The 22,608-nt window shown below is 41.3% G+C and overlaps 2 protein-coding genes across 3 annotated transcripts in view; both read right to left on the bottom strand.

The window, feature by feature from the left end:
• Positions 1 to 18,947, bottom strand: part of EPG5 (ectopic P-granules 5 autophagy tethering factor) — a 122,111-nt gene extending 103,164 nt beyond the window's left edge. For both annotated transcript variants that reach the window (XM_003924695.4, XM_074383525.1), the window contains exons 1-4: positions 18,766 to 18,947; positions 4,558 to 5,499; positions 2,847 to 3,090; positions 1,520 to 1,656 (exon numbers count right to left, since the gene is read on the bottom strand). In XM_003924695.4, coding sequence (XP_003924744.2) covers positions 1,520 to 1,656; positions 2,847 to 3,090; positions 4,558 to 5,499; positions 18,766 to 18,828 — 1,386 coding nt within the window. In that variant the 5' untranslated portion in view covers positions 18,829 to 18,947. The remainder of the gene's footprint in view (positions 1 to 1,519; positions 1,657 to 2,846; positions 3,091 to 4,557; positions 5,500 to 18,765) is intronic.
• The window catches only part of PSTPIP2 (proline-serine-threonine phosphatase interacting protein 2), a 119,492-nt gene continuing 102,296 nt past the window's right edge, over positions 5,413 to 22,608 (bottom strand). Inside the window, exon 16 of the transcript XR_012513110.1 lies at positions 5,413 to 5,499. The gene's annotated coding sequence lies outside the window, so the exon portion shown is untranslated. The remainder of the gene's footprint in view (positions 5,500 to 22,608) is intronic.

Raw genomic sequence — 22,608 nt, 5'->3', positions numbered from 1 at the left:
ACCAAACACAAGATATACTATTCGCTGGCTGAGTTTCTACCACAGAGGCACATCAGAGGCCTATGAATCTATGTGTACTATGATAACATCACAAGCAGTTTCTCTACAAATCTAGTTTTTTCTTCTCTGGCAAATTATAAATCACTAATGTTCCTGGCCACAAGTGAATAGATATATAACTCAAATAATTTAAACTAGTTTGTAATAGTTCCTTAAATCCAAGTAAGTATGCTTGAAACATTACCCTACATTTAAGAACTCTAGTACAAATCTAAAAAAAGCACCCAAGGCAGCCCCACTGAGAAACATAACCAATAAACAAACACCCCTCTTCCCATAACACACCTAACATCTTCCCTAACTTTTTCAAATCCTTATGCCTTTCTTCTTTCTTTTAAAAGAAACTTTTTAAAGCACAACATTAAATACCAACTGACAAAAAGAGTGAGACATAGAAAATTTTTTGATCAGATACCTTATCTAAAATGCACAAGACCAGAAATTTTTCAGATTTTGGAATATTTGCATAAACATAATAAGATATCTTGGTGATATGGTTTGGCTGTGTCCCCACCCAAATCTCAACTTGAATTTTATCTCCCAGAATTCCCATGTGTTGTGGGAAAGACCCAGTGTGGGGTAACTGAATCATGGGGGCTGGTCTTTCCCATGCTAGTCTCGTGACAGTGAATAAGTCTCACAAGATCTGATGGGTTTATCAGGGGTTTCTGTTTTTGCTTCTTCCTCATTCTCTCTTGCTGCCATTAGGTAAGAAGTGCCTTTTGCCCTCCACCATGATTCTGAGGCCTCTCCAGCCATGTGGAACTGTAAGTCAAACTAAACCTCCTTTTCTTCCCAGTCTTGGGTATGTCTTTAACATCAGCGTGAAAAAGGACTAATACATTTGGGGACGAAACACAAGTCTAAACACAAAATTCATTTGTTTCATATATACCTTACACACAGCCTAAAGGTCAGGCTATACAAAATTCTTTGTAATTTTGTACATCAGACAAAGTTTCTATTAAGTACTTATGTGTGGAATTTTCCACTTGTGGCATCATATCAGCACTCAAAAAGTCTGGAATTTTGGATCATTTCAAATTCCTAAATTAGGAATGCTCAACCTGTGCCTATATTCTGAATATACATCTAGTGTTCAATTTAGCAAACTTCCTGCATTTCCATTCCTTCCAAAGTTGAAGTCTGGAGTTCATTTAACATGTTTATTGAGAGAAACAGACTTTGTGCTCAATAATGCACTAGATAACTTACCACCACGTATCATGATCAAAGAAGTCACTTAATTAACTCATTAAATAAATTAGCTGAAAAAAAAACTGAAGATCAAATATGATGAAATAACAGATAATTCCTAAATTATGAGAGAAATAAAACAAATACTGTGTTTATTTCTGTCCCCTTAAGCTGCTGAAATCCAAATATGATGAAATAACAGATAATTCCTAAATTATAAGAGAAATAAAACAGACTACTATATGTATTTCTGTCCACTTACCAATTTCTGCAGCCAGAGAAGAATATCATCATGAAACTGAGTATCTTCATTAACTCTCCTGGTGAACATGAATAAGACACTAATGCATTCCTTTAGTTGACACAGATCAGAGGGAATGCTTTCTGTCTGTTTAGATGCTGTAAATGAAAGAAATTAAAGGAGTCCCTCATAAATGGTGTTTTTGGGGCAATTTTTAGTGTCTTCACTTAAACCAACAACAACAACAACAAAAAACTTTAAAAATATTTAGTGCAGATAAAAAAAAAAAGGAGAAAAGTTATATTAAAATATTTAAATTTTTATAAACAGCCAAGCCAAAAATGTATTTAACACTGAAGTATTTCAAAATAAGGGAAAAATCAACCTCGTCACAATCCATTTTTTTTTCTTTTTGGGACAGAGTCTCACTCTGTCGCCCAGGCTGGAGTGCAGTGGCATGATCTCAACTCACTGCAACCTCCACCTCCCAGGTTCGAGCCATTCTCCTGCCTCAGTATCTTGAGTAGCTGGGATTACTGACACCCACCACCATGCCCAGCTAGTTTTTGTATTTTTAGTAGAGATGGGGTTTTACAATGTTGGCCAGGCTGGTCTCGAACTTCTGACCTCAAGTGATCCACCCACCTCAGCATCCCAAAGTGCTGGGATTACAGGTGTGAGCCACCACACCTGGCCATAATCCATTATTTTTTATTTAAAAATCAGTAGATCTCTGACTTACCCCCAGTTCTTTGAGTAGTTAAGAAAATGGGGGAGGGGGACTTTTACATTAAAGTATCCTAATATATCCCCCAGAAATAAAAACTGCTTAATTCAATAAGCGTACTTGATAGTTAATATTGTGTCGTTAAGGCTAATTTCTTAAAATCCAAAATAAGATGAAAATTTCAGAAGATTATTAATCCTCTGTTGGAAAATTAAACAAAACAGCCCTACAAAAAAAAGCAGTCCAAACAAAGCACAAAAGATAAAGGGTGAAGAAGTATTCTGATGATTCATTTTATAATCAAAACCTGCATCTGGACTTAACTTGGTAACAAGCACATAAACTAGGACAGCAAAGGACATTAATGATAGATAGTGAGCTTTCTGGCATCCTCGAGAAGCAGACAAAGACAGCCACAGAGAAAAGAGACCTGGCAACGTTCCCAAGAAATGTCATTAAGGCAGATCTCAATCCTACACTGAGAGAAGCATGGTAAAACTGCAAGCACAAATAGCATTTTGTAAGACCAATTACCACATAGTCAATTCAACCACACTACATCCCTCTTTTTTTTTTTTTTCCAAAACACAAGAAAGAGTAAGATCTTCATTACTTACACACCTTGGCCTTGCTGGTGAATTGCCAAAGATCTCAGAACAGCTGAACTACTGAGCAATGCATAGATGTAAGACTCCACTTGCAACCTTGAGAGCACAGAAGTATAAGAATGAAGGGCCAGGGTCTGGTGAAGGTGCTCAGATTTGGCATCAAAGAGCTTCTTCAGCTCCCCAAGTGCATTTTCATTCATTTCTACTCTTTGGTAGCGATGATAGCTGCAAACTTTCACTTGATCTGCACAGATACCCTGCCGGCGGATGAAAAGGTACAGTATGAAATCAGTTACTCTTTCCATTTGAAGTAAGCAGGCAGCAAGCATAAGATACACAGGCTTCAGTACCATCTTCAAAGAGCTTCTAATCATGGTGAGGGGACAAATTAATGTGTAGAGAACATTACCAGCAAATATATGATCAGGTGCAAAGGAACATAAAACCAATCACAAACACATCACAAGTTCAGAGGACAGAAGAATAACTTTAAGAAGTAGTTAGCAGTGAAAGCTGCAAGCAAATAACAGAACATCTCAGACTGATGACCCTGCTTTCTACTTTACAAACATAAAGCCAATGTGATATTCCCTAAACTTCACAGTACCTCAAAACACCTCTGACTCTACCCTCATCATTCTTTGTAGTTCTGCTCAAAAGAAGGAAAAACCTCTCCTCTCCAATACTAACTTCAGCTGTGTTCTTGATTCTATCCTCTCTTCTTCAATACAGTATTTCCAAATGTCTCCCTCTTTCCTATCTACAGAGATATACAGGTCTGCCAATGAACAAGGATTAGGAATGGGGGAATCACGTGTTTTCTCTCCAATATCTCCTGCAGCTTCCCTTCACTGCAAAACTTGTCAAGAGTAACCTCGTCTTCCTTGCCATTTCTCCCAAGCCACTATGAAATGGCTTATGATAACTTTGGCCTCCACAGGGTTGCATCTAATAGTCTCCCCCGTCCCCTCTCAACCTCGAGAGGACGTCTCCCCCTTCCTTTGGGGGCTGTGTTACACGTCAGGGATTCTCCATTGCTTATAGATCAGGAGGTGAGTTTCACTCTCATTTTGTCCACTGCCATCATCCTGGAGCTGGGGATCAGTTATCACCTTCAGATTCCTCATCCCCTCTCAATGGATGGGGAGGACCATCAGATGCAACCCTATAGAGGCCAAAGTGATCATAACACCTTCAGTTTCCTCTTCCCCTCTCAACCTTGACACTCTCTACCCACTGGATGTTGGTGGCATTATGCCCAAGGTCACAAACTAATGGCCCATGGGCTGAATTTCAGCTGGAGACATGATTTGCTTAGCCTATAATGTGTGTTTATGTGTGTGCATGTGTCGGATTAGTTGCTAACATTTGCACATTAGTATTCCTCACACAAAAATCCAGATTTCTAGTTTTTCTTGGAAAATCGTAAGATGTGGCAATGCTGAACCACCACAACCTCACAGCAGCAATCAAGCAGAACTCAAGAGCGGCTGTCCCCTCTAAACCAGGCATGGGCTGACCCAGTGACCACTGCCACTCAGCCTGCTTCACTCCTCCAGGTCATACACCTGGCTCCTGCAGGCATGTGACTTTGTGATCTCTGCCCTGTGCTACTACAGGCTGAGGCAGGGTCAGTGTGGGTGTAAGGAACAGACTCCAGACCCGGATGGCATCCCAGGAATAGCAGCTCCACTGCAAATATCCCAGACTTCTGATCAAAATACCTGTACAGACATTTGTTCCTCTTTAAACTGCCACAGCCGACTTTTAGCATTTTGGCAATCAGACGTCAGAGCGAGCAGCTCAGCTTCGGCTAGCAGCAGTTGCTTCCTACATCGTGAGTAGTTCAAAAGCAACTCATAAAATTCATGCCTATCCTGGTGAGCCATGCTGTCAAATTCTTCTAAATATGACTCGACGTTTTCCAGCCACGAACCAGGCTCCAAGATTTTTAGCTGTTCTTTAGTAAATGGTACTAATTCTGGTTGAGATGGGATTTCTGGGTAGAGTCGCTCACTACGAAGCAAGGGCTTCACTGCCACCAAAGCAGGTACTTCTCCGGCAATTTCAGCTGGCAACTGGGGATACAGTTTCTTCACTTTAGGTGTCGGAAAAACATGTTTGGCTTCGCAGGAACTCTGCAAGCCAGCATTCTGTGGCACCTCTGAAGAACAAACCAGAAACTGTTTGCCTTCTTTGCTATGCTGAGTTTCTTCGACTTGTACACTTTCGATTTCTGGCTGAGTGTAAGAATTCGATTGGGGTACACTTTCTGAAAGTCCACACTGTACCGATTTATTTTCCTCTACCTCTGTAAAGTTCTTGGGGTTTTCTACTTTAGTTCCAACATTGCCTCCAGGGTCAACCTTTGGCTTGACTGCACTGTCCCCCACACAGGGTCTGGCCTCTTCCCCTTCCTTTGGGTGCTCTGTGTTACACATCAGGGACTCTTCATTGTTTATAGTTAAGGAGGTGAGTGGTACATCAAACATTTCACTCTCATTTTGTCCACTGGCATCATCCTGAAGCTGGGAATCAGTTACCACCTTCAGATGGTCTCCTTTGAATTCACAGGCTGGAGAAGGGATTTCCTGCTCTCTGGAGGTTTTTGGGAGGAAAACTTCATCGGACTCTTCCCTCTGAGGGGTTTCATATTTCTTCTTTTCCTAAAAACAAGATACATAACGTGAAATAATTTATAACAATAATTGAAGCTTTCAGCAGGAGGAATTTTAAACTTGCATATAAAATCTAAATTTCTCCATTTAACAAATGAAACCTAAATTCACTTTGCAAGTAATGTGTTTCATGTGTCGTACTGTCCACTATTGAGTGTGTTAAATCTGGAGATTCACAAGAAAAGGATCAACTGGATTTTATCAAAATTAAAAACTTTCATGCTGCAAATACCATCAAGAAAGTGAAAAGGGCCAGGCACAGTGGCACACACCTGTAATCCCAACACTTCGGGAGGCCGAAGCAGGCGAATCATGAGGTCAGGAGATTGAGACCATCCTGGCTAACACACTGAAACCCCACCTCTACTAAAAACAAAAAATTAGCCAGGCCTGGTGCCACACACCAATAATCCCAGCTATTCAGGAGGCTGAAGCAGGAAAATTGCTTGAACCCAGGAGGCAGAGGTTGCAGTAAGCCAATATTGCACTAGTGCCTCCAGCCTGGGCAATACAGCAAGACTCCATTCAAAAAAAAAAAAAAAAAAAAGTAAAAAGATCACAGAATGGAGACAAATATTTGCAAAGCATGTATCTTATAAGGGGCTTATATCTAGAATATACAACCAACTCTTTTAACTCAGTAATAATAAAAAGATACTCAACTGAATTTTAAAACAGGCAAAGGATCTGCATAGATAATTCTCCAAAGAAGATAAACAAATGGTACATTAAAAGAGAAATGCAAATCAAAACCACAACAAGATACCATGTCACATCCACTAGGGTGACTATTTAAAAAGTCAAATAATAACAAGTTTTGGCAAGGCCATAGAAAAATTAGAAGGAACACTGCTGGTAGGAATGTATGGAACATGACGCAGTCACAATGGAAAACAGGTTGGAATGGCTGCACAACCCTGTGATCATATGAAAAACCACTGAATTATACACCTTAGGTCAACTGCATAGTGTGAATTATATCTCAATAATGCTGTTAAAACAAAGATTACAAGCATTTAGTGAGTTAAGAAATGAATGAAAAGGGCCAGGCACAGTGGCTAACGTCTGTAATCCCAACACTTTGGGAGGCTGAGGCAGGTGGATCACCGGAGGTCAAGAGTTCAAGACTAGCTGGGCTAACATGGTGAAACCTGGTCTCTACTAAAAATACAAAAATTAGCTGGGAGTGGTGGTGCACGCCTGTAAGCCCAGCTACTAGGGAGACTGAGGTAGCACCTTGAACCCAGAGACGAAGGCTACAGAAAGCCAAGATTATGCCATTGCACTCCAGTCTGGATGATAGGAGGAACACTCCATCTCAAAAAAATAAGCGAATGAATGAAAAGGAAGTAGAGGGTGGAATGTGGAACAGAGGGAAAATTTTTTTTCTGTTTTCTTTAGCTGAAGGAGAACGCTGAGAAGTTAGATGCTAACTAGGGGAAAAACAGAAGGCAGGGGACAATCACAGGCTGGGTCACAGGATCCTGGCATGGTAAACAAGCCAATCCAAGGCTTCTTCCCCAGCCTGTCCCTCAGGCAGTTTTTGACTTCCCTTTATCCCTCTCACCACCTCACCCCAAACCATCTCTTTGCTTCCTCTCCCCACACCAGGATTGACCTTGAAATTTCACATTCTTTCCCTTCATCAGCTACAAGTCCTCAACTTGTCTGCCCACACCCTGCAGATTTACCCTATCAGGAATCATCATAACCATAATAATAGCAACAGCTGGGGGGTTAAATAATCAATAAAGACTGTTTTAACCTTCCTACTCCCTCCATGAAGAACACAGAAGCCTGTTCAGGTTTTTATTTTCCCTAAGGGTGGAACTCACTTCCCAAGGTTTCAAAAGTGTTACCAAAGAAAACTTCCTACCCCTGAGTTTGTTAGTGTTATATGTAAATTTTTTCAGTGCCAGAAAAGTAGCAGCACTCAAATATAAATTTCCTCAGCAATGCAATTTACCTCTCTAGAAGGGTGCAGCTCACAGATGGAACAATGGCAAGTGCACACCTGAACAGGGGAGGGGAAGTTCTTATTCCTGATGCGGGTAGCCCCTACTGCTGTGTCATTCCCCTATTGGATAGGGTTACAGCACACAGTCTAAACTAATTCCACATGGCTATTTTAAAGAGAGCAGGGTACAAGCTAGAGTGGTGGGGTGGGTAGTTTGGTGGGAAGGATGGTTACGGGACAGAGCAAGTGACCAGGGGTGACTCAGGTCCAAGTAGGTGACCACGGCAGGTGACCAGAGCAGGTGACCGGAATGAGTCAGGACAGAGCAGGGGACTGGGGAACAGATGTGAACTACTAATTAGAATTGGTAGAAAAGGTTGTTTACTGAAGTTAAACTTTAAAATGGAAAATTAAAGAATAAGAGAGCTGAACATACTGACATATCAATTCTCTGAAGAGAAATCTGGCATTCACTATATCTAACAATAGGGAAGTTAGGTCCAATAAGGGAATTAATTAGAATTAGGTCCAACAATGGAAGTTAGATCTAACAAGGGAATTAATCTGGCGTTGCCTCAGGGAAGCAGGCAGAGGAAAAGGAGAAGCTAATGCTTTAATTCAAAGAATGGACTAGCCACACGAAGGGAGGCAGGCGGGAGGAAGGGGTGGACAGCTGGGGGAAGCACAACTGTCTGAGCAGGTGGCACAGGCCTGTTCCTGCTCCCTTACAAATCTGAGATAGGAACAGGAGCTCTGGGATGCATAGGGAAAGAGGGAGCGCCTGTGGATGGTCACGGAATACCAAAAGAAGTGGTGAAGCCTCCCTGTGGCACATGTCACTTCTCGAAAGTACAGAATAGGGGACAGGTCCTGAATGTCTCCAAGCCTCCAGCCTCTGCTCTACTACCAATTCAATCCAAACATCACTGTATGACTGGTCTCCCTAAATCACTGCTCTGAACACCACAAAAGCAGTCCCAGCTCTTCACTTAATGACTGACTCTTAACTCTGACATTCGGTGCCCTCGATGACTCAGTTATGACCCTGTCCCAAAACAAACCTTTCCATGTGGGCTTTCCTGTGAGCTCTGCAACAGATACTTGTCATCAGGCCCTGGTCAGGTTCTACCTCATTGTTATTTATCTTCATGTTCTGTCTCCCAAATAGACCACAAGTATATTGAGCTGTACCTTAGGCCTGTCTGGAGCTGATCTGCCTCTGTGTTTATTAAGTGTTTCTTGAGGCAGTAGTGATGACCTGTGAGTAACAAGTGTATGCTAAACTTTGTCCTAAGTACTAGAATTTTAAGGTAAAGAAATTGTTGAATCATCAAAAGAATATGTATATTTACCACATGCTCTGGCACATTCAAAACTTTATTTTCATATGCATGTCAAAAGCAGAGGAAAAATCCTATTAATTCAGAAGAAAATGAACTTTCATGCTCAAGTCTGAATCTATTCTTACAGTTAATACACAAAATTTCATCCCATTAAAAAAAAAAAAAAAAAAGAGGCCAGGCACAGTGGCTCATGCCTGTAATCCCAGCACTTTGGGAGGCCAAGGCAGGCAGATCATTTGAGGTCAGGAGTTCAAGATTAGCCTGGCCAACACGGTGAAACCTCATCTCTAGTAAAAATACAAAAATTGAAACTGCCTTTGCAAAATTATGACTGAGAGGGTAAAAGAAATCTAACTTAACTGACTCCATCTTGCTTCTAACCTCCAAGCTGTGTTTGTGCATTCCTTGGCATAGGATGAACTAACTTTGGAGGAATTTAGTTTATAGTTTAAACAAAGACAGTAACAGCCCTTTCCCAAAGCAGATCTCCTTCCTGCCTGGGGCCTAGATTGCCTTTGTAAGACTAACATTAACCGTAAGATTAGAAATTACGGTTTAGGAGTCAAGCAACTGGGGGCTAGAAGATTCTGACCCTCCCCAAACTGCTCCTAAGATCAGTGCTTGAGATATTTTGCAGACCCTGCACTTGATGGATCAGCTGGCACCAGCTGATCAATAAACTGGCTCATCTGATCTTGTGGCCCCCACCCAGGAACTGACTCAGCACAAGGAGACAGCTCCAACTCCCTATGATTTCATCTCTAACCAATCAGCACTCTGGCTCACTGGCTTCCCCCCACCCACCAAGTTATCCTTAAAAACTCTGCTCCCTGAATGCTGGAGAGACTGATTTGTGTAATAATAAAACTCCGGTCTCCTGCACAGCTGGCTCTGCATGAATTACTTTCTCTGTTGCAATTCCCCTGTCTTGATGAATCAGCTCTGTCTAGGCAGAAGACAAGATGAACCTCTTGGGCAGTTACAAAATTAGCCAGGCATGGTGGCTGGCACCTGTAATCCCAGATACTAAGGAGGCTGAGGCAGGAGAATTGCTTGAACCTGAGAGGCAGAGGTTACAGTGAGCCAAGATCTGGCCACTGCATTCCAGCCTGAGCAACAGAATGAGACTCCGTCTCAAAAAATAAATAAAATGGGCTGGGCGTGGTGGCTCACACCTGTAAATCCAGCACTTTGGAAGGACAAGGTGGGTGGATCACCTAAGGTGAAGAGTTCGAGACCAGCGTGACTAACACGGTGAAACCCCATCTCTACTAAAAACAAAAAATAAGCTGGGTGTGGTGGCAGGTGCCTGTAATCCCAGCTACTTGGGAGGCTGAGGCAGGAGAATCACTTGAACCTAGGAGGCAGAGGTTGCAGTGAGCTGAGATTGTGCCACTGTACCCCAGCGTGGGAAACAAGAGCAAAACTCTGTCTCAAAATAAATAAATATAAAATAAAATAAAAAAGAAAGCCAGCTTCCAATTACTCTGCCTACTTCAGTTAAAAAGAAATAAAGGTCAGGTTCAGTGGCTCACACCTGTAATCCCAGCACTTTGGGAGGCCAAAGCGAGAAGATCTGTTGAGCCCAGGAGTTTGAGACCAGTCTGGGCAACACAGGGAGATCCCATCTCTGTTTTTATAAAAATAAATAAAGACACAGAAGGAGAACATAATGTATATATAATAATTGTAAGTCACAAAATAAAATTCAGATGATTCTAAGTGTATCAATTCCATGTGTATCAAGTAACATAATTTAAGCAAAAGGTATTTCCTTTTTCAAAGAAAATCAGAGACAGGACCGGGTGTGATGGCTCACGCCTGTAATCCCAGCACTTTGGTAGGCTGAGGCAGACAGATCACGAGGTCAGGAGTTTGAGACAATCCTGGCCAATGTGGTGAAACCTCATCTCTACTAAAAATACAAAAAATTAGCTGGGTGTGGTGGTGCGTGTCTGCATTCCCAGCTACTTGGGAGGCTCAGGCAGGAGAATCATTTGAACCCAGGAGGCCGAGGCTGCAGTGAGCCGAGATCGCACCACTGCTCTACAGTCTGGCAACAGAGATAGACTCCATCTTAAAAAAAAAATTAGAGATAGAGTCTCACTATGTTGTCTAAGCTAGAGTGCACTGGCTATTTGCAGGCACAATCATAGCATGCTGCAGCCTTGAACTCCTTTGCTCAAACGGTCCTCCTTTCCTAGCCTTCCTAGTAGTTGGGACTACAGCCTGGTACCATCACACTGACAAAAGACTTGTTCAGGAGAAAAGGGAAGACAGTCATATTAAGAAAAATAAACTCGTTCAAAAATATGTAAAAATTTTGTCATGCTTATCATGCTTATTGCAAATGAGTATGACACGTGACACTCTACTGGTAAACAGAACTGATTATTAAGTAAATGAAGTGCTTAATGATATGCTATACTTAAGTATGTGTAATATGAGTATGTGTTGAACAGAAACTTCACAAAATAGAATATGCAAGGTAATACAGTAAGTTTGTGAATAAATGTAGAAGATATAAAACCTTGCTCAGGTAATCAAGGACAAGCAAAGTGAAACAAAAATCAATTGCCATTTTTACATTATGTTATCAAAAACACTTAAGTTATATTCCAAATGGAAACAAGGAGGTCATAAAATTATTATCCTGCATTTTTCATTGATGTCATTATCAATGGTCACAAGATTTTGGAAAGCAGTTTGGCAATGTGTATTGAGAGCCACAAAATATTTGCAAGCTTTTAGCTGATAATTGCATCTATGAAAATTATTTTCTAAAAAATCCAGAAACAGAAGAAATGCATTTTTATTATAGTAAATAAAAAGATAATAACTAACATTATTGCCTTCACATACTCAATGGAAGTTATGATACAACTAAACATTTTTGTTATGAATACCATACTATGGAAAATATGGAATACAGAAAGTGACATGATATATTTTGAAACTTTTACTACATTTTTTCTTGTAAAGAAGCCTTATAACAGTCTATAACAATTAAAAACCAAATTACTTAAAATAACACTATCCAGACATAAATGCTATTATGTTAGAGTATATTTTGTTCTACAAAAACTGACAGATTGTTTGATAGTTAAATATATATACAGATATATAAATGAACATAGTTAAATAAATATATAGTGTAACTATGCAAAAAAAAAAAAGAAATTTCTTACGATAAAAATGGCCAGGCAGATTAAGAAGAATCTACTTCTTTATTTTTGATCTCCATGTAAGTTCCATACAGGTAAAATACCAATTTTTAAATCACTCAAATGAAGAAATAATAGCCAGTAAATTATACAGAAAGAGTTGATAAACACAGAAAAACATACTTAACTATATATTATAGTAAATATGCCCTAGAGTGTGGGTATATGGGGGGAAACCTAAAGAAAAATACAACAAACTATTAGTTATTTCCAGGAGCCAGAATTCTGGGCATTTCATTTCTGGGTTGTACAGAGTGTGTGTGTGTGTGTGTGTGTGTGTGTGTGTGTGTGCATGTGTACCCTCATACACACTTTGGGCAATGAGGAATCAGAAAGTAATCATTTAAAAATAAAAGTTTTCTCAATTTTGGAAAATAAATGGGAAGTTTTTATTCATCACTTGAAATAGACATACAGAAATGTGGAGCAGGCTTGGATTCACATGTCCAGGCCTACTCTACATCTTTAAACGTTTATTTCAAAATTAACATATCTAAAACCAAACTCCTGATTTTCCCCCTGAAACCCATTCCACCTACAGCTTTCCCGTTCTTAGGGTCTTCCTTGACTTTTTCTCTCAAATCTCACATCCAAACCTCAGCAAACCCTCTTGGCTCTCAGACTCCAAACACTCCTCACCACCTTTTTTCTGACAACCCTGGCTCAAGCCACCATCACCACTTGCCTGGATGATTGCAATAGCCTCTGATGGTCTCTGCTTCTACCCTTGCCCCCTTACAGTCTATTCTCCAAAAAACAGGCACAGTGATCCTTTAAAGCACAAGTGGAGTCATGTCACTCCTCTGCTCAAAACCCTGTGTTGATTCCATATGTCACTTGGGTAAAAGCTTATGCAAAGCCCGACATGATCTGGCTCTATGTTTCTCACTTTATCCCCTACTATTCTCCCTCACTCACTCCATCCTAACCACACTGCCCCTCTTGCAGTTCCTAGAACAGGTCTAGCATGCCACTGCCTGATGGCCTTTTCCTGGCTAGTCCCTCTGCCTCAAACACTTTTCCCTCAATAACCAAATAGCGAACTCCCTCTTCCGTTTCATGTCTTTACTTAAATGTCACCTTCAATAAGAACTATCCAGACCACCCATCCTAACCTCGCAACAGTACTCGCAAACCCCTCCTTTTTTTTTTTTTTTTTTTAATTGAGATGGAGTTTCATTCTTGTTGCCCAGGCTGGAGTGCAATGGTGCAATCTCAGCTCACCACAATCTCGATCTCGGCCTCCTGGGTTCAAGTGATTCTCCTGCCTCAGCCACCCACATAGCTGGGATTACAGGCATGCGCCACCACACCAGGCTAATTTTTGTATTTTTAGTAGAGACGGGGTTTCTGCACGTTGGTCAGGCTGGCCTCGAACTCCAGACCTCAGGTGATCTGTCTGCCTCGGACTCCCAAAGTGCTGGGATTACAGGCGTGAGCCACCGTGCCCTGCCTTCCCCAATCTTTAACCTGTCCTTTTTCTTTGTTCCATAGCACTTACAAGGAATGATATATTTTATTCTTCATGGGTTTCTGTTTGTTTAGCTTGCTTTTTTGTCTTCTCCCTCTAGAACGTTAAGTTCCACTAAGGCCAGGTTCTTTGGGTTCTTTCCCTTTTACATCCCAAGTACCTAGAATAGTTTTTAGAACACAATTTGTGACCAATGAGTGTTTGTTTAATAAATGAATTTGCTCTTAGGAGGCATAAAAGAAGCTAAATAATACTATTCAGCGTCCCCCAACTTCACACCAAATCACTCCTGGTGGAAAGGGACTAGAGGGAGAAATTCATCTAGGCATGATACAAGGGGGGATGGGGATTAAAAAGGTTTTCCTGTGACCTTCTGGGACACATCTGCCTGTCCTTAGCAATACCAGATACTCTCACTATTAATAAGTTGCTGGAATTCAGAATTTAATATTAACTTTTAAAAAACACTATAAAATCCACTTCTTCTGCAAAGTAAGTCCAAACCTAAGAATCTACTGTACTTAATGCATAATGTATCAAGATCAATGAAGTCAGGGTCCTCAGAGTTGGGGGATTTTATAGCAGAGAATGATACCAAAGAATGAAAACATTAGGACTATCTCTTAGGCATCAGGCAATAAGCACCAGATGCCCAACCATAACCTAGCAGCTGAGGTTAGCTACCAGATGATTAACATTGAGGAATGTGGGTCAGCTGCTGGGTTAAATCCAGAAGCCACTCAAACTGTCTAAAGCCAACAGCACATGACACTATCCACTTCCTCAACTGAGCCGTTGAATCAGTTTGTGGTTCCCTACATAGTTGCCAAATTATACTACAGATGGTAAAGGTTTTGTTAATGTAGGACTTTATAAACATAACCGAACCATAACAGCACTAAGAAGTGCATCAATTTACTCTAAAAGAATTAACTTTCTATCTAGATGGTTTTATTCCAAAAGAATTAACTTTCTAGATTGACAAGGATGGGGACCTTGCTAATGTCATGGACTTTTTCCATCAGTTTTCTCATACTAGTCAGAGGAAATTTACTAGAGTAAATTCTTCTGAGTGACAAAGCTTGGAAATAGCCCTCATTACTGGCATTTATTTCATCATTCGACGAACATTATCAAGTGATAAAAAGGCTGTGAAGGGTACTGAGAACAAGACAGGTCCCTCCGTCAGTGAGTTCAAAATCTAAGGAAGAAGAAAAATGTTGACAGAGTAACTTCAAATGAAATGAGTGGCAGAAAGGGGAGCAGAGTGCTACAGGAGGGGGTAGTGACATGAGGCTGATGAGAAAAAGCTTCTCTGACAAGGTACTGTTTAGCTGACACCTCATAAATGAGTAGTTGGCTCGGTAAAGAGGGACAGAAAGGGGTGTCAGAGGAAACAACACAGGGAAAGGCCCTGAAGCAGGAAAGGACATAAAGGTTAAGAATCAAAAGAGAGCCAGGCGTGGTGGCTCACGCTTGTAATCCCAGCACTTTGAGAGGCTGAGGCAGGTAGATCACGAGGTCAGGAGTTCAAGATCACCCTGGCCAAGATGGTGAAACCCTGTCTCTACTGAAAACTATAAAAAAATTAGCCGGGCGAGGTGGCAGGTGCCTATAATCCCAGCTACCCAGGAGGCTGAGGCAAGAGAATCATTTGAACCTGGGCGGCAGAGTTTTCAGTGAGTTGGGATTATGCCACTGCACTCTAGCCTAGGCAACAAGGGCAAAACTCCATTCTCAAAAACAAAACAGAAAAAGAATCAAAAGAGAAATTTGGGAGGCTGAGGCAGACGGATCACCTGAGGCCAGTAGTTTGAGAAGAGCTTGGCTAACATGGTAAAACTCAGTCTCTACTAAAAATACAAAAATTAGCCCCAAGTGGTGGTGGGCGTCTGTAATCCCAGCTGCTCGGGAGGCTGAGGCAGGAGAACTGGTTGAACCAGGAGGCGGAAATTGCAGTGAGCTGAGATCATACCACTGCACTCCAGCCTGGGCAACAGAGTGAGACACTGTCTCAAAAAGAGAGAGACAGAGAGAGAGAGAGTGGTAGAAGAGGTCGTAGAACTGAAGCTGAGGAAGAAGATAGAGGCAAGATCATACAAAGCCCTTAGCTTTGGACTCTAGCCTCTGCGAGATGAGAAATCTTTGAAAGGTTTTGAGGAGAGTAACATGATCAGTTTTGTTTTGAAAAATATATATCCAGCTCAGTTTAGAGAATGGGCAGCAAGACTGAATGTAAAGAGGCCAGTTCAGAAGAAATGTCCCCCTTGGAGGAAGGTCGTAGTAGTTAGGATGGAAAAGAAATGCACAGACTCAAAAGAATATTTAGAAAATGCAACGGGCAAGACTTTGGGAATGATTAGATTTAGTGGTTAAGAAAAAGTAGATGTCAAAAATTTCTGATTTGACCAAATGCCTCTGAAATAAAGGCCTCTTCATAAACTCAAAAAAAAATTAATGTATGTTTGTACAGAAAAGTTGGCTAAGATAAAAAATATAATCAATTGGTTTTTCATGATGGATCTAAAAGCTTAAGATTTTTTATTTTTTTAATTTAGAAATTCTGTTTGAAACAAAATAACTTAAGAGAGAATCCCCTTAACAGACTTTTTTTTTTTTTTTTTTTTTTTTTTTTTTTTTTTTTTTGAGACGGAGTTTCGCTCTTGTTACCCAGGCTGGAGTGCAATGGCGCGATCTCGGCTCACCGCAACCTCCGCCTCCTGGGTTCAGGCAATTCTCCTGCCTCAGCCTCCTGAGTAGCTGGGATTACAGGCATGCACCACCACGCCCAGCTAGTTTTTTGTATTTTTAGTAGAGACGGGGTTTCACCATGTTGACCAGGATGGTCTCGATCTTTCGACCTCGTGATCCACCCGCCTCGGCCTCCCAAAGTGCTGGGATTACAGGCTTGAGCCACCGCGCCCGGCCACAGACTTTTTTAAGCATCTGTAACATTCTATCTGTGGAAAGACAAAGACATATAGATATATGAAATAACTATTAAGCTCCTGGATTGTCAGGATTTCTGGCTTTAACCTGAGTTCTCTCATAAACTGCATGACATTGTGCAATATTAACCTCTGGAGGCTTTAGTTTCTTCATTACCTTGGGGAAAAAAAACTAGAGATCAAGACTTAAGATTCTGGCCAAGTGCAGGAGGAACACTTGAGGTCTGGAGTTCAAGACCAGCCTGGCCAACATGGTGAAACCATGTCTCTACCAAAAAAAAAAAAAAAAAAAAATTTGCCAGGCATGGTGGCAGGCACCTGTAGTCCCAGCTACTAGAGAGACTGAGGTGGGAGAATCACTTGAGCCTGGGATGCAGAGGTTGCAGTAATCCAAGACTGTGCCACTGCACTCCAGCCTGCGCAACAGGATGAGACTCCATCTCAAAAAAAAAAAAAAAAAAAAAAAAAAAATTTGCCAGGCATGGTGGCAGGCACCTGTAGTCCCAGCTACTAGAGAGACTGAGGTGGGAGAATCACTTGAGCCTGGGATGCAGAGGTTGCAGTAATCCAAGACTGTGCCACTGCACTCCAGCCTGCGCAACAGGGTGAGACTCCATCTCAAAAAAAAAAAAAAAAAAAAACTTAAGATTCTGCTCTCCATAGGCAGACAACTAACATTTATGTGTCATGCACTACTGCATTCTAGGTTCAGGAATTTTTTTTTTTTTTTTTTTGTAGCCTCATTGTTAGGCAGGTTCAGGGATCTTATAGCTGGCCAATGGCTTTTTTCTTCTTCCTGGGTTCCTGGGCCTGGATGGTTCTTCACCAAGCCAATACAATGCAAAAGCATTTCTCTTGAAAATATTTCTGAAATTCAGTACCAAAATTATTTTCTCACCAGAATAACTCCTTGAAGACCTGGATACACCAATGTGTCTAACTCCACTACCACCTTTTAAAAAGTCACATAAAGAAAATGTGGTAAATATTCACCATGGAATACTATGCAGCCATTAAAAATAATAAAATTGTGTCCCCTGCAACAACATGGATGCAGTTAGAGGCCATTATCCTAAGCATATTAATGCAGAAACAGAAAACGAAATACCACATGTTCTCACTTATAAGTGGGAGCTAAACATTAAGTACACATGGACACAAAGAAGGAATAGCTACCAGGACCTGCTTGAAGTTGGAACATCGGAAGAAGGCAAGGATTAAAAAAAATAATAAAAAAAATACCTGCCAGGTACTACACCCATTACCTGGGTGATAAAATAATCTGTACAGTAAACCACCAAGACATGCAATTTGCCCATGTAACAAATCTGCACATATACCCTCTAAACCTAAAATAAAAGTCGAAAAGAAAAAAAAGCATCATAATGAAAGGAATCCACATAAGTCAATTACAGTCTACTAAAAATGGTACCTATGAACACCAGCCTCCTGTTAAAACTTTGTTCCCATGAGAAAATCGGATTATAGGATGTTTAAATTACACTTGCTTTGGAACATCATCCACTTCTTGGGAAAAAAGTTTCCTGTACTTATAATACCATCCTCCATGTTTCCCCAATGTAAACTCTGTTTCAGGTAAGCCAAAATTATGGGGTCTGGCCCTCTGGGAGCAGCATTTAATCTGTTCATCTTAGAAAATATATATAAACAAAATTAATATCCAGACTGCACTTAAAAACAAATCAACTTAAAATCACTCTAATAGCACATGTAGTCTAACACAGGAAACCCAAAAATTGAAATACGTCCCTACTGTGTGAGATCCGCTCTGGGTTGATTTCTAGCCATTCGTGCCCCATATAAACAATCAAGATAATAAGAAATAAACAGGCAGCACATCACTAGTCTACTTTACATCTGTGACTATCCATAAAGTTTTGCCAAAGGTACCTTCTCTGCGTGGAGGAGAGGAACCTTCCCTCTTTATGCATGGCAGGGGGTGAAAATGGTCCCAGGATGTAAAGGAGTAAAGTGAGAGTCACCGATGGGGTTGGAAAGAGAAAAATTACGGCAGGAAACCAGACCCAGATAAGGAAAGCCAAGAAGGAAGCAGAAAAGGAAGAGGCCAGTGAAGTCACGGGAGGGAGAAGGGAAAATGGGCTCCTCACAGTGTGGCAGGGGGATGCAGAGAAGGAATGGAAAAGGGTGGTGGGATTAAATACTTGGAAGGCGGAGGCAGAGCATGCAGATGGCTCAGGGAACGGGGGTAGAGTTGGCTGGGGAGGCCGAAGAGAGGAGCGGGGCGACAGAGCACACCGCCAGAGCCTCGGGAGGGTGGGGAGATCCTCACCTTTGTTTTAGTCCGGCTGGCCTTAGCCTTGGCCCGGCGCTGGGGCCTCACAGCCTCGGCCATAGACCCTGCCGCGGCGCCGTCACCGTTTGTTTTTGTCAAACCCTTGCGCTTCACGCAACCTGCCCAGTTCTGGCCTCCGGACAGTCACATGATCGAATCTCCGCCACTCCCGGAGAAGAGGCGGTGACTCGAAACCTCTACGGGCCGCAACGTAGGACAAACCACTCCGGGACGTATTTGCCCTGGAGGACAGCTGCCCCGCCCACTTTCCGGAGCCCAGGCCCCACCCCTAGCCCTGGCTCCGCCCGGCGCGCAGGTGCATTGGGTTGCGCTGGACAAGGCAAAAGAGGGGAAGGAATGAAATGAAGGTTATTTAAAAAGCAACTCAAAGAAGCTAGTTTGTAACTAAGTAAAAATCACAACCACCCTGGGCACTAAAAGCCACCCACCGCAACCTCCCAGGGCTGCATTAAGTACTTCTGCTGCGTTGATGTGACTTTACTGCACGTCTCAAGATAGTGAATGTGAATATGATGACTGAAGAGGCCAGAGAGAGCCAAATTGCTCTGTATAAGCAGAGATTTAGGAACCAGACAAGAGGAGGTGGGGACCCAGACGCCCGGCAGAGGGCTAACTACTAAGGAGACGTACATTTTCCATCATGAAGTTATCTGTCATTGGAATAATTTCAGATAGTGGACCCAACAGCCAGACAATTCAAGTTCTATATTAGAGAAAGGGTCAAATTCAATCAGGAAGCAAAGAGATCAGTAGAATCCAAACAAACGATAAAGCAACAATCAGTTGGGTAATGATGTAATTTGAACCCAGAAGGTGGTTTTGAAAAGACTCCTTTTGAAGGATATAGGCTCTAAGTCTCTGTTGCCATAGCAACAATTTTAAAAGGGAGAAAGGGCATAGGGACTCAGAAAAGTTTCTGAACATATGCAGTCAAGGATTTCATGTCTCAGCTAGAAAACTGACTGATAAGCAATCTGAGTTTCCAGGGCTGCTAAACCCAACTTGTTGAGGCAGCAGCTTGAAAAAGTAAATTGGGCACCAGCGGTGGCTCACACCTGTTATCCCAACACTTTGGGAGGCAGAGGGGGGCAGATCACTTGAGGTCAGGAGACCAACCTGGCCAACATGGCGAAACGCTATCTCTACTAAAAAATACCAAAATTAGCCAGGCATCATGGCACGTGCCTATACCAGCTACTTTGGAAACTGAGGCAGGAGAATCACTTGAACCTGGAAGGCGGAGGTTGCAGTGAAACGAGATGGTGCCATTGCACTCCAGCCTGGGTGACAGAGCAAGACCCCATCTTAAAAAAAAAAAAAAAAAGTAAAGCAGTTCCTGGAAGTAAAGTATTATCTCAGGAAAGTTTGGAATCAAATACAAAGCAGATAAAGCCAACAGAATAATCCTTTTGTGTTAAATTGGGAATAAACTGTGTCTTTTTGTATTTAAAGTGCTTGCACTGGTTAAGGTAATTTGGGAAATTAAAGGATACAGACCTTGTGATTCCAGATTAAAATATGCATTTTACCACCTGATTTTAGATTACATATTTTTTAGGTAAAAAATAAGATAATTTTACACAGCTTACATAATCATGGAATATCTCTAAGAAACTGAGATCTATCATATTTATAAACTGAATTTGTGGCCAGGCGCAGTGGCTCATGCCTGTAATCCCAGCACTTTGGGAGGCCAAGGCGGGTGGATCACCTGAGGTCAGTAGTTTGAGACCAGCCTGGCCAACGTGGTGAAACCATGTCCCTATTAAAAATACAAAAATTAACCAGGTGAGGTGGTGCATGCCTGTAATCCCAGCTACTTGAGAGGCTGAGACGTGAGAATTGCTTGAACCTGGGAGGCAGAGTTCCAGTGAGCTGAGATCGCACCAGTGCATTCCAGCCTGGGCAACAGAGCAAGACCCTGTCTAAAAAAAAATGCTTAGCAGAAACTAATTTTAAAATGTGTATGGGTTTGATAAATTTAAGATTATTTTTAAATAATTTAAAATATTAATTTCAAAAAGCAAAATAACAACAAATATCTTTTCTCTGCATAAGTACTGTTTGCAGAGATACTAAAGAAATCCACCTTGACAGCAAGCAAGGTTCATCACTGGCATTATTATCAGAGAAGGGTTTGCTACTTTGGGCTATAATAATTATCACCAACATTTCCTGAGCCCTTACTCTCTGCTGGGCACTGTTCTGAGTACTTTTCACATATTAACTCATTTGATTCTTTCAACAACGCTGCAAAGTTGGGAATTTTATTGTTTTCATTTTATAAAAAGAGAACTAACATTCAGATTGAATTATTTGCCTAAGGTCGCACAGCTTATGTAAGTGGTGGAGCTGGGATTTGAACAAAGGCGATTATACGATATAAATGGACTTCAAAGAGGAAGCCAGGCTTACTATCTCCATGTTTGCAATATTCAGTACTTATACCCTGGGGCCAAGATTACTATCAGAAATATTTCATTTAAAAGATACCGTATTCGGCCGGGCGCGGTGGCTCAAGCTTGTAATCCCAGCACTTTGGGAGGCCGAGGCGGGTGGATCACGAAGTCAAGACCATCCTGGTCAATATGGTGAAATCCCGTCTCTACTAAAAATACAAAAAAAATTAGCTGGGCATGGTGGCGCGTGCCTGTAATCCCAGCTACTCAGGAGGTTGGGGCAGGAGAATTGCCTGAACCCAGGAGGCGGAGGTTGCGATGAGCCGAGATCACGCCATTGCACTCCAGCCTGGGTAACAAGAGCGAAACTCCGTCTCAAAAAAAAAAAAAAAAAAAAAAAAGATACCGTATTCATCACAATAGTGACAGAGTTGACTGCTGGATGTCAAGGTTATGTATTTTTTTCTTATCTTCAAAAATGTCTATAATCGTTTTAAATTATAATCTTTCTTTTTGTTGTTGTTTGTTTGTTTGTTTGTTTCGAGACAGAGTCTCGCTGTGACACCCAGACTGGAGTGCAATGGAGCGATCTCCATCTCGGCTCACTGCAACCTCCACTTCCCAGTTTCAAGTGATTTTCCTGCCTCAGCCTCCCAAGTAGCTGGGACTACAAGAACATGCCGCCACACCCAGCTAATTTTTGCATTAAATTATTTTTCTAAATGTGCCTGCAAACAATATAGAATTATCCATGATAGTAAATTAATACTCCTCTTCCCAGAGTTAACATTAACAGTTCAGTATACGACCTTTAAGACTTTTCTCTGCCCATATGCAAAATCACACTCTCAAATACTCCATGTCTATGTATAGATCGTGACCTTTTAATTAATGAATCCTAGAGCTATTTCCTTGTAAGAACAGATACCGCCACTTCATTTTCTCTTTAATTAATAAAATATTCCATAAACTTATTTAAACAGACTTTTGATGGCCATTGAGTTGTTTTCAATGTTTTACAATTAAAAACAGTGCTTATACATGACCACTAATATATTTTTATGCATGTTTATTTCTATAAAATCAATTCCTAGATTTAAAATTGCTGATCAGAGAGGCATTCTCATTTTTAATTTTGATAAATATTTATCAGATTTCCTTCTAATAGGTTGTATTAATTTTCACTGTGGCTTTGAGAATTTAAAATAGTTTTTAATCTCATGATTAAAATCCTGATCAATTAAAAACAAGAACAAGGCAGCTGGGCATTGTGGCTCATGCTTGTAATCCCAGAACTTTGGGAGGCCAAGGCAGGTGGATCACCTGAGGTTGGGAGTTTGAGACCAGCCTGACCAATATGGAGAAACACTGTCTCTATTAAAAATACAAAAATTAGCCACTGTGGTGATGCATGCCTGTA

This window comes from Saimiri boliviensis, chromosome 13 (genome assembly GCF_048565385.1).
Source record: "Saimiri boliviensis isolate mSaiBol1 chromosome 13, mSaiBol1.pri, whole genome shotgun sequence".
NCBI classification, from domain to species: Eukaryota; Metazoa; Chordata; class Mammalia; order Primates; family Cebidae; genus Saimiri; species Saimiri boliviensis.
This window is presented reverse-complemented; position numbering and strand designations above follow the sequence as displayed.